This window comes from Dipodomys spectabilis, unplaced genomic scaffold (genome assembly GCF_019054845.1).
Source record: "Dipodomys spectabilis isolate Male_0828 unplaced genomic scaffold, ASM1905484v1 ptg000081l, whole genome shotgun sequence".
Classification (NCBI taxonomy): Eukaryota; Metazoa; Chordata; class Mammalia; order Rodentia; family Heteromyidae; genus Dipodomys; species Dipodomys spectabilis.
In genome coordinates, this window is record NW_024870758.1 from 23,774,548 (window position 1) to 23,789,622 (window position 15,075).

At 42.5% G+C, this 15,075-nt stretch overlaps 2 protein-coding genes across 8 annotated transcripts in view; one reads left to right on the plus strand and one right to left on the minus strand.

Moving 5' to 3' along the window:
* The window catches only part of Tanc1 (tetratricopeptide repeat, ankyrin repeat and coiled-coil containing 1), a 229,185-nt gene extending 219,999 nt beyond the window's left edge, over nt 1-9,186 (plus strand). For all 5 annotated transcript variants that reach the window (XM_042683389.1, XM_042683391.1, XM_042683392.1 and 2 more), the window contains 5 exons: nt 2,361-2,493; nt 3,770-3,861; nt 5,737-5,883; nt 6,875-6,975; nt 7,539-9,186. In XM_042683389.1, the coding sequence (XP_042539323.1) occupies nt 2,361-2,493; nt 3,770-3,861; nt 5,737-5,883; nt 6,875-6,975; nt 7,539-8,970 (1,905 nt within the window). In that variant the 3' untranslated portion in view covers nt 8,971-9,186. The remainder of the gene's footprint in view (nt 1-2,360; nt 2,494-3,769; nt 3,862-5,736; nt 5,884-6,874; nt 6,976-7,538) is intronic.
* Nucleotides 9,187-13,072: 3,886 nt separating this feature from the next.
* Wdsub1 (WD repeat, sterile alpha motif and U-box domain containing 1) overlaps nt 13,073-15,075 on the minus strand; it is a 30,602-nt gene continuing 28,599 nt past the window's right edge. For all 3 annotated transcript variants that reach the window (XM_042683395.1, XM_042683394.1, XM_042683396.1), the window contains one exon: nt 13,073-13,742. In XM_042683395.1, coding sequence (XP_042539329.1) covers nt 13,585-13,742 — 158 coding nt within the window. In that variant the 3' untranslated portion in view covers nt 13,073-13,584. The remainder of the gene's footprint in view (nt 13,743-15,075) is intronic.

The following is a 15,075-nucleotide window of genomic DNA, read 5'->3' on the forward strand; positions in this document are numbered from 1 at the left end:
GCTCAGGGACATCACCTAGGCCCTGAGGTGAAGCCCTAGGACCGTCACCAAAAAAAGGGTGGGGAGAGAGAGAGATTAAGAGTTCTTGGATAGGAAGTAGCGCTGTAGCTCAAGTGGTAGAGCGCTAGCCTTGAGCTGAAGAGCTGAGGGACAGCGCCCAGGCCCAGAGTTCAAGCCCCACGACCGACAAAAAAAAAAAAAAAAGAGTTCTTGGATAATGATCTCCTTTACCTTATAAACTATTCTTCTCAACTTTAAAACGTTGGACACATCTCACATATCTATACCATTTTTAGCAACCTTACCAAATTCTGTATTTTATCAACATGAGGGAAGAATTTCACATTCTGATGGAATTTTTAAAAGTTCCTTGCAGGAACCAAGCCCCATCATGTATGTCACCATCTCAACCATTTCTGAGTGTTCAGCGTTGCTAAATACATTCATGTTCCCACAAAGTCAGTGTCCAAACTGTTTTTATCTTACAAAACTAAACTTCTGTATCCATTAAATAACTCCCCTTTCCCAATTCCCCTCACCCAGTTCCTAACCTGTGGCTACTCATTTTTTCTGTCTCTTGTGATTTTTACCACCGTGAGTAACTCACGTAAGTGGAATCAGTGGCGGCAGGCTTCACTTGGCTTACTGTCCTCAGCTCCTCTGCGATTCATCATGTCAGTAGTTCCTTTCTTTTTAAGTTTCAGTAATATCTATGTGTGGATCATGTTTTATTTGTCCATTACTCCATGAAGGTACATATTATGGACAAATATCTGGACTTAGACACCGTTTTGTTGAAGTTTTTATTGCTATTACAAAGGTGATGTTCAGAGGAGTTACTGTTTTTAGACAGTTTTTTATTCTTTGGGGTATATACCCAGAAGTGGGATTGGTGGATCATCTAGTAATTCTCTTTTTTCACCTTTGAGGAGTTTCTGCACTCTGCAGCAGCTGAGGCATGTCACATCCCCATCCGCGGGGCCCAAGGCTTCCACTTCTCCCTATCCTCACAAACACTCACTTCTTTATTAGCAGTAGTAATAGTATCTTTAAGTAGTTGCAGAAAGAGGTTTCAATTCCACTTGTCAGTTTATGAATATATAAGGATTCTATCATAATCAGTATCATCCCTTCTAGCATTCTCACCATCTGCCCCAAGCCCACCCATCCGCTCAAGTTACCTGGTTCCATTTTCACATGTGTATACTGAATATTATGACTCTATTTGTCCCCCCTTCTTCTCTCCATTCAGCTTCCTTCCTCCCCTTGACTTTTCCCCTCTCTGACAACACATGCTTCTGCTTTCTGGTATTCATTATGTTAACATGTAGGTTCATTGTTCAAAATTGGAATTCTCCCTTGTGTATATAAGTATACAATCAGCTATGTGTTTTCATATATAAAAGTACTTTTCTTTTTCCTTCTGTTAAATTTTAAATAGTAGCTTTCTTAATGGCTGTGAGTGGGTGTCTCATCACAATGATTTTGGATTTTTGTTTCCTAATGATTAGAGAAATTGAGCCTCTTTTCATAGACTTGTATATCATCTTTGGGGGATGTTCTAGTCTTCACCTACTTTCGGTTTTGTTGTCTTGATGAGTGATAGTTCCTTTGTATTCTAGATACAACTCCTCTGGTATCATTTAGTAGTTGGGAAACTGATAGGAAGCATGTTCTGTCAGATCCATACAAAAATCTAAGCCATAGACTTCTTTTCCAGTAACTAGGGGAACTTGACCAAAGTGTTTTTTTCCTCGTATTGTTGCCGTTTAGTCCACATGACAGCTGTTTTTAAAATCATGTCAGATCTTTACCCTAGCCTCAGATTTGTCATCTTTACAGTGCCAGTATTTGTCAGGTCTCTGTCTTGGGCTTAAAGTGACGTATATCAGGCCCATCTGGTCCCAAGCTGCTCCTCTCTGCAGCTTGTCAGCTGGGCTGTGTGGATCTGTATGTTTCTTTGGTTTCTGTTGTTAGAGCCTGTCAGCATTAGAGCTCATCGCAGAAGCCTTCCTGCTAATTAACTGTAGGTCAGGTGACTGTACTGTCTATGGGAAGTAGGGTCAGACAGACTGATCAGGCCCCTGTGTCCACCTGTCTGTGGTACCTATGGGTCTGTGTGCAACATGCTTGCTGCTCACTGACAGCAAGCCCTCTGTCAACAGAGAGGGCTTAGCTCCTCTTTCTGAGTTGTGTGTAGGGTTCATTTCTATTCCAGGATCCTTCATGGGCAGAAGGATCTAAAATGGGGAGCACAAGCAAGATCCCCAGGCCCAAGTCAGAAGGCAGATTCAGGCACTGGCCACATGCCGCTCTGCCACACGCCGCTCCTCACGCCTCTTTTCTCTTCACCGCTACAGGTGCTGTACCTAGTGGACAAGGGAGCCGTAATTGAGCACGTGGACCACAGTGGAATGCGCCCCCTGGACAGAGCCATTGGTTGTCGAAACACTTCTGTAGTAGTCACACTCCTCAGAAAAGGAGCCAAATTAGGTCAGTGAACCCCACTTCTTTGGCAGGGTGAGAGGGTTGGCTTCGGATGAGAGTATCTGTTCTAGGGCAAGAAAGAGACAATATTTACAGAGAACATTCTTCCTCGCCCCTCGTTCCCTCCAGTTCCGTTGTCTCACAGCTCATTTAATTACAATCATCCAAAATGTTGAGACAGCTTACACCACGGGTGCCAGCACGGTGGAGAGCAGAGGCCATCGTGGGGAAGTATAGTCTGCACGCGAGTTTGGGATGCCTCCACCAGGCATCAGACTCACACCTAGTATTACACAGGCAGAGCATCTATGCCCTGGAGAGTTCCCGTGTGGTTCTGGGGAAGAGCAAGGCTGGGGTCCTCTGCTGTGGAACTGGGAGGAAAGAGGTGCTTTGGGGGCAGGATTGCTTGAGGATAGAGAAGAGTGGCCTAAACAGGGAGCACTTCTCCATACAACTTACCAGAGTTACACACCATTCAACGTGTGTGGAGAAAGGAGCAACTGGAATATCCCTGAGCTGGTGTGTTATACTGGATCTGTAAGCTCTGAGCAGTTCTGGGCAGGGTCTTCAGGAAGTAGGGGGCATAGTATTGGTCAGTATAGAGTTAACAGCATCAGAAACTGGCCTAAGCAGTTTGCCATTTTCACTTGATCTTTCCCACATCCCTGTAAGCGAACAATGGTGTTGCCATTGTGTCACATGGGAAAACCAAGGCACAGGGAACTGGCTGACCTCCCCCAGGTCATAAAAAGTGCCAGAGCCACGTGTGGCTTGGCACCATACCGCCTGAGCCTGTGTGTCTCACAGTCTGTCTATGTAGGCCAGGAGAGAAGCTGAGCGGGGGCAGGGCAAGAGAGCCATGTTGGGATCACTTAGACAATCAAGGCAGAGCTTGTGGGGGTTTGGGCACTTGAGCACGATGGTGCTCGGGGAGCTGAGAACAGTCTTCCCAGACCAGGTTTCATTTTCTTCCAGATCCCCTGGGAGGGGAGACATGGAATGGGGCCCTTGGTTGTTTCTTAGTTTTTTCAACAGAACCAAAAGAACAGCTGTTCCCGGCAACCTTCCTCAGCTGGGGTTGGTTCTGTATCAAATAGGTTGGAGGCTAATGCAGTTCACGGGTGTCCTGCTCCCTTTCCACCTCCATGTTGTTCTCTGGAAACCCAAGACACATTGGCAGCTGGACCCTTGCTTGTCTGTGTCATGCAGCTGGGGACCCACACACTGAACTGCTCTCCCTTGGGGCCCTGGAAACACCTCTGAAAACATGTTTATTTTGCAGGAAATGCTGCTTGGGCGATGGCCACTTCCAAACCTGATATTTTGATTATACTTTTACAGAAATTAATGGAGGAAGGAAATGTGATGTACAAAGTAAGTGATGTGGCGTTTTTGGTGCTGTTGCAGCCGACTCCCAGTTTTCCTTTTAGTGTGGTCTTTGATGGCTATAGCTGTGCACACAGCTTGTCGCATAGCAGTAATGGAAGTTCCAAAAGATGCCAAATAACCTGGGTCACGCCCAGCGTTCTACCTCATGATAGCAGAATCTATGTCTAAAATTCTGTGTCTAAAAAGCAGTGTTTCTAGCATGAAGGGAAGTCACCTCTAGGTCAGCTGCTCCTATTTGCTTAGAGCTCAGAGCACAGCACTGAGCATGATCCTCAGACACATGCTTACCCCAGAGGCAGTAGAAAAGAGCTTCTTGAAAAAAAAGAGCTATTCAGTCCCCTGAGCCTTCATACTCTTTTTTTAAAGTAAGTTTTTTTTATTGTAAAACTACTGTACAGAGGGGTTACAGTTACATGAGCAAGGTAATGAGTACATTTCCTATCAAGCATTGTTGCCTCCTCCTTTGTTTTTCCCCTTCCCATCCCTTCCCTCCCCACCTCTCCAACTACACCCATCTCCCCCCTTCCTCCCCCACCTAAATGGTAAAGTTTCTTTTTTTGACATAGCATCTTGTACATCTCATTGTTGCAATGGGTCCACCTGTATCCCTATTTAAACAATTTGTTTTTTCCCTTCCCCTCCCCAAGTTGTACCAACATCAAATACAGTGAAAACAGGGGTTATGCCGTGGGGGAGGGACATACAAAGCAACAATTTTTGGATTTTTAAAAACCTAGAGATTACTGAGGAGACAATTTCTTTCTCCTTTTGTTTTGGAAATAGAAATAAGACTTCCAGATTGATAAACCTGACTTTAATTTTTCCAAAATGAGACATAAGCTTAGATCAGAGATCAACAAACTTTTCTGAAAAAAACAAAATGCCAGATAGTGTTTTAGGCTTTACAGATTCAGTGATCTTGCACAACTATCCAGATCTTCTCTGGTGCTACCAAAGCATCCATGAGTAATGCATAAATGAAGGAACAGGGCTGTGTCCCAATACAACTTTATAAACTTAGGTGGTGCCCAAATTAGGCCTATGAGCTAAACCTAGGTTTAGAGAGATGTATAGGCCATTTGTTACCATATTCTTTCCAGATCTGCTATAAAGATAGAACTAAGAGATGGGGGGGTGCTATTTAATCACTTTTACTACTGTATTTGTTGCTGTATTGTTGCTGTTGCTTTAATAGTAACAAATAGGCATATAGCATGATCCAGCAGGGTTCCTAGCTTGCCGTGTTTGAAACTGAGTGTAGAGTATGTATTCTTGTGGCTTTGAAGTGGCTTTAATATGGATTTTGGTAGGCAATTATGTCAGAAATAGCAGGCCATTTTCAGCAGGCTTGCATACCTGCTGTGCAGTAGGACGGACTGAGCAAATGGATTTCTTTAGCCTTGAAATTGATGTGGTGCTGTCTTGATTTTTAATGGCTGTGCTTCAGTTCCTCAAATTATAATTCTGTAGCAATCTTTAGGTTTATCCACAAGACTCTACTTGTCTTGGAAACTATAATTTTTTCATATGATTTCTGTTGCAGTTGGCATTAAAACATCTTTAGATGAGATTGCTCTTGAAATAATTTAAAAATATATAACTGAGAAGATAAGCTGACGCATTAAGAGAGGTAGTTAGCAGTTTGGCAACTTACAAACACTTCCTTGTAAAGCCGTCCTCTTCCTTACGGTGTGACCAACCAACATGTCACAGGTGCACGTAGCACAGGGAGGCTCAAGTACGTTAAGACAGGGTAGTGACCTAATTTGGACACTTCCTGAATCCTTGGGTACGCTGTGATGATTCTGCAAGGCATCTTTGAGGTGTGGGGCTTTTTCACCTGTGGTTTTTGAATCCTAGAAAGGAAAGATGAAAGAGGCAGCCCAGCGGTACCAGTATGCATTGAGGAAGTTTCCTCGAGAAGGAGTCGGGGAGGACATGAGACCATTCAATGAACTGAGAGTTTCCCTCTATCTCAATTTGTCTCGATGCCGAAGAAAAACAAATGTAAGCTGGGCCCCATGATCTCCACTTAGTAGTTTATCTGTGGGCCTGTGACAGTGTGTAAAAGCCAGATCCTGACACCGTCTGTGTGGCTGAGGCACACCGTATGTGAAGCTGGCCTGTGGGGAGCTCCTGGTCTCCAGGGACCTCCTGAAGGTCAAGGTGACTACTCACCCCCTGGGTGTTGGTGGGATATGCCTGGGTCTAGTTTCCTCTGCTTTTTAGTGATAAGATGCAAATGCCAAACTGTGCCTGTGACTTCCAAGCAGTGATAGTGCCAACCATGTCACCAGTTCACCAGCTTCTTCTCCCCAGAGTTGAAAAGTGAACAGGAATGTGCTATAACCACCTGCCTCATGTTCTTTAGATTAGCTAAGTGGGCCTGCCTGTGACTAGTTTATTTGTAACTAGTGATGGTTAACTCGTGTTACTTTGTCACTGCCAGATATTTGGGTACTTTTTTCTATTTTTTTTAAAGTACATCTACCCAGTCTGAACTTCCTGCTTCCAAGGGCACAGAGCCTGCCTGCTTCTTGCTGGGGCAGATGGGGAGATGGCGGACATTCGTACCACCACAAGTCCTTCCAGCCGTCTCCCCTGCAGGCTCCCACCCTTTCATCTGCGCTGCTTCCAGTACCCTTCTCTCTCTAGTTGTCAGTCACTGTTTCTCTTCTGCATTCTTAAGAGTCATCAGTCAGGCGCCAGTGGCTCATGCCTATAATCCTAACTACTCAGGAGGGTGAGATCCGAGGATCTAGCCCAGGCAGAAAAGTCTATAAGACTTATCTCCGAATTAATCACAGAAAAAGCCAGAATTGGTGCTGTGTGGCTCAAGTGATAGAGTATCAGCCTTGAGTAAAAAGTTGCTCTAGGACAGCTGTCCTCTCTCGTTAGATCCCAATGCACTGCTGCCCTTTAGAGCAACAGCAAGGAAGCACTGGCTGTGCTTGTTTCTAGGATGCCTCTGACTCGTGTGTTTAACTCTTTATACCAGGACTTTGGCATGGCAGAAGAATTTGCATCAAAGGCTCTGGAACTGAAACCCAAGTCGTATGAAGCTTTTTATGCAAGAGCAAGAGCAAAGAGAAATAGCAGGTACTGTCTGGGATCACCCACCTGACCAGATGAGCTTTGCTTGCTGGGATAAAACTTGCTAATTGAGTTTGAGAAAGTTTTGTTTCATCAAGGTTACTCAGATGCCTCTCGTCCCCCTTTTAATGCTAAGTATCTTCTAAGAGGCTTGTGGTGGGTGTTGCTAACAAGCCTTTTATTGTCTCCTTGGGTGTTGTTTCCCCCTTTCCCCTGGTTAGAGTTCCTAGTTGAGTTTGTTCCTGCCAGCCCCACAGCTCAGGATGGGGGTAGTGTCTGACTTCTGAATTAGAGGTGAGTGTGATGAGAGCTGGTAAATAGAACATTAACATGATTGTGTCATCCACTGACGTATGCCTACCTCATTCCCAGTCCTCCCAGGGGGAGGCAGAATTTATAGAGATAGAGAAGGACCCTGGAATGACACAGATCTGGGCTAGAATACAGCACTGCCATTAGCCAATCAACTGGGCCAAACAGGGACCAGGGACCTCAATCAGCTATCTTCTTTCTTCTGTGCAGTTTGCTTGTTTGTGGATTGTAAATACACCTTATGTTTTCATACAAAGGCAATTTGTGGCAGCGCTGGCTGACTTGCAGGAGGCTGTGAAACTCTGTCCCACCAACCAGGAAATCAAGAGGCTGCTGGCCCGTGTGGAAGAGGAATGCAAGCAACTCCAGAAGAGCCAGCAGCAAAAACAGCAGTGCCCACCACCAGCGCCACCCAATGATTCCGATCATGAAGAGGACACCCCAACTTCTGAGCTAAATGACCACTTCCACCTCGAGGAGGCTGACGAGGAAGAAACTTCTTCTCCACAGGAAGAATCCATTTCCCCTCCTCCCAGGCCCCAGCCACCCTCATCTGTCCCCTCCCCGTATATTCGAAACCTCCAGGAAGGGTTACAGTCCAAAGGCAGGCCGGTATCGCCACAGAACAGGGCAGGAACAAGCAAGGCCTTGAGGGAAACTGTGGCCCAGCCGGGCTTGGTTATGCAGCCCACCAAACAGGCACAGATAGTGAAGACCAACCAACATCTGGGTTCAGGGCAGTGTGCTGTGAGAAGTAATAGCACAAAAATGCAAGTCTCTTCTCAGCATCCTCCCCCAAGTCCCATGCCAGGTAGGATTCCCGCAGCTCCTGCTGGAGGCAGAAGCCAACATGTAGAGGGAGTGGGGCCCTTTGCCATGGGAGCTGGCTGTGGACACTTTGGGGATCGGCTGGGCCCCAGCCAGAATGTCCAGCTGCAGCGCAGTGAGAGTGGGACTGCATACCCGTTACCAAGCAAGATCAAAGCCGCAGAGAGGCTCCTGTCTCACGCCTCTGTAGCTGGCGACGTAGCCCCGCCAAGCCAGGGTGGACCAGGTAGTTGCAATGATATGAGACACCCTGCTTCCCTTGCCAGCTCAGGCTCTTCTGGTTCTCCGTCGAGCAGCATAAAGATGTCAAGTTCCACCAGTAGTCTGACTTCTAGCAGTAGTTTTTCAGATGGCTTCAAGGTCCAGGGACCAGATACTCGACTTAAAGACAAAACTATAAACCAGGTGCAGAGTGGAACTGCCGAGCACAGGCCACGCAATACTCCATTCATGGGAATCATGGACAAGACTGCAAGGTTCCAGCAGCAGAGCAATCCTCCAAACCGTACCTGGCACTGCCAGGTGGCAGAGGGGCTACTGACAAACACAGCTGCTGCAGCTGGCCTGCAGCCTTCTAACTCTGAGAAGTCCTCTCTCAAGCCAGGATATTCCCACCAAGCCAAGCCCTCTTCTGTTTCTACCCTGGGTGGAAGTGTCCACAACGGGGCACCGGTGAAGGAACTAGAAGAAAACAAGTGCCAAATCCCAGTCCATTGCCCAGACACCAGGATAACTAAGAGTGTTTCTCATCTGTACCAGGAAAGCATCCCCAAGCAGCCACCTCACATCACTAATGAAGCCCACAGAAGTCACCTCACTTCAGCGAAACCAAAGCGCTCATTCATAGAGTCAAATGTGTGAGCCTTAAGAGACGCAGTCTAAAATTGGAAAAGCCTGTTGGGCCCTGGTGGTAAATACCACCAGAACTTTTTTTTCATCATAAGAAATTTTAGCCATATTTTTCCATCCTCCAGGGTGGATCTGATGCCATTGACATATTAAAAATGTAAGAAAACAGTTCTTTTCTAAGCAGCTAGAAGTCACTATAAATAAGAATGCTAAACAGAGCTGAAAACTAATTACTCACATATATATATATATATATATATATATATATATATATATATATATCAAAATAAAAATTTAAGACAGCCAAGGCATTAACTCTGCTTTTCTATTACAAAATCACTTGATTTTTCTCCTAGTCATTGCTATGTTGTAAGATTAGTATTTATCTAAAGGAAAACATCCATTGTTAAAAGAGCAATAGATTTTGACTCCACATAATGCCCAAATTATTCTGGAAAGGTAGAGTTTTTTTTAAGTTACAGTTCAAACTCATTAAATCCCAGTGTGTTTGTGTATGTTTATGAGAGAGAGCTAAGTGATTTTTTTTTTTTTTAGAAAATGAAGCTATCATATAGTTGATTTTTTGTTGTTCTTTAAATAAAAAATAAGACTATCAAAGAATTATTTCCTTCATTGCAGTTCCTTTAGAGGGGATTGAAATATAATTTCACTTTTATGGCTCTTTATTTTTTATAGGACCTTTATAGGAAGTACGTTTATGCTTCAAGGTGTTTTCAATATGTGGAAGCAGGCTAAATAAGCTATTTGCAATCTTGATTAGTAGTCAAGTCAGACTTGGCTAAAATATACTGAGAATAGCATTCTTAGTGGCACCTAAAAACTAGCTATCAATGTGTTCCAGAACTGTTTTTAACATTGGGTACTTTCCAAAATCCAAGTGGGATACTTAAGTATGTTTGGTTGTTGCTTTTATTTTGGTTACTAAAGGTATGGTTGATGCTTGTTTTGGTTACTTAAGGTATGGTTGGTTGTTGCTTCTGTTTTGTTATACAATCATTACTTCATAGTCACATTGTATATACTAAATAGTTAGCCCAGTTTTATTCAGATTTGTAAATACAACTATTTGAAAGTAGCTAATCTGTAAACAAAAACAAACTCACACACCCCCAGTCATATTTGCATGTTCTTTGTTAGGCTTCATTCATGCTGGTTGTTGCACTGAATATGTTACTATGGCATGTTAACAGTATACCAGTAACGGCACTTTATCTCATTTATATGAACACCCGTGAGGTGCTACTTAAGTCCAAGCTGATGTATTATTCATTTGTAAAGATAAGGTACAGGAATGAGCCTTGGCTTAAAGGTATTTTTATATGAAAATGGTGTGTTGTTGGAGGATGTTAAAATGCTAGTTTGAAAGACATGGGAATGGACTTGTTTTATATGTCAAGATGTGAAATTTATTTTCTAGAATTGGGGAGAAGGAAGTTCTATATTTGCAGAATGTTCTTAAATGAATAGTTACAAAGTTCTTGTGAAGATCATTACAGTTTTGTACGAATGGGAACCTTCTGGTATCATTCTTCAGTGTTCTTGAGTGTATACAGTGTACTTTGTACAAACAGCTTTATCATTTTTTATAGGCTTTCTGTGAGTTCTGCTATAACTACTATGGCTTATTTATTTTCTTTAATATTGTGGAAGTCTGACTCTTTCATTATATAGTTTTGTTTCTGCACAACTACTGTACTTTTCCATAGGAATAAAGACTATTAATAGAATTGGGTTGCATTCACTGATTCAATGGATAAGTAGAGAATATCTGGTGAAACCTATCTGCCTTGGTGTAATCTTGGTTACCTTAAAAAAAAAAAAAACAGAAAAAAGCACTTTTACCAAATGCACATTTAATTTCACTTAATTTCAGAGTAAGTTTGGCAACTTCTACAAATTCCAAAATGCCCTATGGTCACAAGTCTTTTTTACCTAAAATATAGGACGAAAACGTGAAGGAAAGCAATCTGCTTTGTCTGTTTTAATGACAATGGAGCACCTTTAATACAGCAGCTTTCAAAACCTTTTGGCAAAAACAGTCACATTTTGACAATACCGTTATTTTGGTTGAGCCTATTTATCTTTTATCTTCACTTTAAAATGGGTATTTCTCTTTATGCTCACATTTTCAGGTCCAGTGCAGTGGGTTATATTGCTGTGTCTTGATAAAAATCCTAACTTGTAATCTTAAGCCTGATAGTACTTTACATCATTGTCTCATTACTGCTATTGCTAGAAGCTTAAGGAAAGTATTTTCAGTTAAGTTTTGATATTTAAAGTTTAAAAATGAAAGAGAATAGGGTAGGAGGGGAAATACTGATAATACAAAATTCTTGTCCTGCATTTTCTGTAAAGCAGCCAGTATAGTGAGATCAATAAAATATTATCTTCATTGTTGATAGGACATTTTCTCAGGTACTGAGGGAAGAAATGCACTCTTGAGAAGGTCACATCAGGCAGCACTGGGCAGTGCTTCTAATGATCCTGACCAGTGCTGGGACTTAGGGCCTATGCCTTGATCCTTTCTATAAATGGCCTCAGACTTGGTTTTTGTCTACATGTTTGGAAGATGGGGTTGTTTGGCTTTGATTTGTGTGTTTGTATAAAACAGGTGTTTAAATTTGGAAAATTGCTCCTTTACAAGAAACTATAGAAAGCGAAATGTTTGGGTTGTTTTGTTTTCCCCCCCCCATCATGGGGCTTGAACTCAGGGCCTGTGTGCTGTCTCTGAGCTATTTTGCCCAAGTCTAGTGCTCTACTACTTTGAGCCACAGCACCAGTTGTAGTTTTTGAGTGGTTAATTGGAGATGAGTCTCACAGGGACTTTTCTGCCCAGGCTGGCTTCAAATCTTGATCCTCAGATCTCAACTTCCCGAGTAGCTAGGATTACAGGCATGAGTCACCACAGTCTGGTTAAAAATGCCTTTTTTGAAAAAACACGTCTGCAAAAACTACTTTAGAATTCATTTTTAACACTGATTTTCACTGATCCTTTGGAATATGTCTGTTACTTATCGAAGCAAAATGATATTGTGCTAGCTAGTGGTGGTCTATTAAAAAAAAACAAAAAACTTCCCTGAATGTTAGAATACTTGTCAAAGGACACCTATTTCCAACCTTTTTCCTTTTTTTTTTTTGTCTACAATAATGAGAGAAGTTTTTGTAATGTGAAAACAAGAATTATTAACCTCTCTATCAAAACAGGATTCTAGTTAGGATGCAAAGACAACAGAGCCATTAGGTTACAGATCTTACAAAGCAGTATGATAGCTCCTGGGACATTTTTGTAGTAGGCAGGTTTACTACTTTCCTGTGACCATCTGCTATGTTAGCTGTAAGTTTATGAAATACATTGCTTTCCCCAGTCTTTTGAATTTTTGAATATTCTTGGAAATTCCAGGAAGTTTTGGGCTCACTGTGCAGAGGTAAGCATCCTGCTCCCTGCCTGCACTTGTGCTGTTGTTCCAACAAGCCTCCCATTTGAGCAAATCAGCCTGTATCAGGTATGTGAGAAGTCACAACAGCTTTCCTTTCTGAACTTGAACTTCTGAGTGGATGTTAGGTGATCTATTAAATATCAGGCCATTGTATACAAGTGAGAACTTCTAAGAATTCTAACAATTCTACCACAAAGTCTATCTGATGTTTACCTATCTAGTATCTGGGTTTGACCAAAAGAGAAAAACTCTTCACTATATTTTAAACTTAAATATGCAATTTTGATGGATTCTAATATATTTGAATAAATGAAAGTATAAACTCAAAAGTAAGTATCTAGAGGAGTCCACTCTTGTTATACCAAGAAACCACCTATACCCAGCAAGAAAAAAAAATTGAGCCAGGCACTGGTGGCTCACGCCTGTAATCCTAGCTACTCAGGAGGCTGAGATCTGAGGATCACGGTTCAAAGCCAGCCCGGGCAGGAGAGACCGTGAGACTCCTATCCAATAAACCACCAGAAAACCGGAAGTGGCGCTGTAGCTCAAGTGGTAGAGCGCTCGCCTTGAGCTGAAGAGCTGAGGGACAGTGCCCAGGCCCAGAGTTCAAGCCCCACGACCGACCAAAAAAAAAAAAAAAAATTGAGAATTACAACTTAAAACCACAGTGAAATTTTATTTTTACATAGTCTTTTTCACAGGTACAAAAAGATATTTACTCTATAGTAAAAAGAGGATAAAATTAGTGTAATTCAGTCCATTTGTTTAAAGAATGTAAAGTGACAATTTTTATGTGACTAGTTTTAATTTGCTTACCTTTTTCCTTCTGTTTTGATATTCCATATTTAGGATGCAAAGGCATCCTATTTTTGTAGAGAGGTTAATTTGATTTTAATCCATGTTTACCTTTAAATCATTCAAGCAAGATCACTAATTTTTGGTTGTTGCAATACTGGGGTTTGAACTCAGGACCTTGTGTTTGCTAGCAAGCTATATAATAGCTGAGCCATGCCCCCAGCCCTTTTGTAGTTTGTCTTTCAAATAGGTTCTTGTGTCAACTTTCCTCAGGCTGGCCTTGAGTAAGGCAATCAGGTGGAGGTGGTCCTTCTACCTCTGCCTCCCAAGAAGCTGGGGGTTACACTACACCACCACGCCCAGCCCAACAACTTTATTTTTGATGTGTCTCTAGCCATCGGTTGATGGCCATTTTCAGAGTTCTGTTTGGTGTAAGTACCACTGAAGTAAGGACAAGATTTGTCATGGGACTTGTACGTTTCTTTTTGCTGATCCAATTTTCTATTGCTTCTTTTTCATATGAATAGCCATCTAAAAGTCAAACATATACAAATGAAATGTCAGAAAGGCAAGTTACCAAAATGAGTCTAAAGACTCTATCAAGGCTTCTATTGTGACTTAAGTGGTATTCTTACCATGCTTATACCATTCCTAAATATCCCTGCCACAAAGAATCCTTCCATCATTGCTGTTAAGACTAGATAGTGCTTTGTGAAGCTTACCTGATCCTTTTGAACAGTACATCTGAAAACAGGACCTTGTCAAAAATTCAGACATAGAGGTTGAAAAGAAAGCAAAACAGCTGGTAGTAAAGATAAATGTGTTCAAAGATGAGGGAAAGAGTCATAGGAATAACTTAGTGAAACTTCCTAGAACATTAAAGTCAGGGAAATAGCTATGTATTATAGAACTAATCCATTAAGGACTTGACAGTAGAGGGAAGTTGGGAGCCCTCCCCTTAAGAAAAATAATGCACTGATGTTTTAATTATGTTCTTGCAAAACTCAACGATAAAGACTGGAATTTCTGAGCCAATTGTGATACACAACTGCAGTCCTAGAACTGGGAGAAGTTGAGGCAGAAGTATGAATTCAAGGTAGAGGAGAGAAGATAGGAGTAAATTTCTGGGAAGGTGATTCAGAGGTAGAGTGCTGGTAGAGTGCTTGCCTTGCATGCATGAGGTCCTGGGTTCGATTCCTCAGCACCACATAAGCAGAAAAAGCCAGAAGTGGCACTGTGGCTCTAGTGGCAGAGCACTAGCCTTGAGCTGAAGAGCTGAGGGACAGTGCCCAGGCCCAGAGTTCAAGCTCCATGACTGACAAAGAAAAAAAAAAAAAGCTATACTAGTAAGGGCTTTTTCTTAGCCGAAAAGCTTGGTTCTTACTGTCTAACTTACAATGCCTAGAACTCTTTGAAAATAATGCTGAAGGGCCCACCCCTCCCCCCTGCCAAAAAAATGGTGAAATCCTTCAGAGAAGTCTGGCTTTTAAGGGTACTTGTGGTTCTTCCTGTCATCAAAGTAAATATAGGATTCACCTAGGATTTAGACCATTTGGGATGGTCTAAAATACTGTGGCTGCCAGGTGCCACTGGCTCATGCTACTCAGGAGGCTGAGATCTGAGGATCACAGTTCGAAGCCAGTCCGGGCAGAAAAGTCTGTGAGACTCTTCTCTCCAATAAACTACTTAGAAAAAGCCAGAAGTATCACTGTGGCTGAAGTGATATAGTGCTAGCCTTGAGAACAGAGAGGCTCAGGGACAGTACCTTGGAACTAAGTTCAGGCCCTAGAACTGGCAACACACACACACACTCTGGAATCTATAGGAACCCTGCCTATTTTTATTAGCAATGTTTAAGAGAATG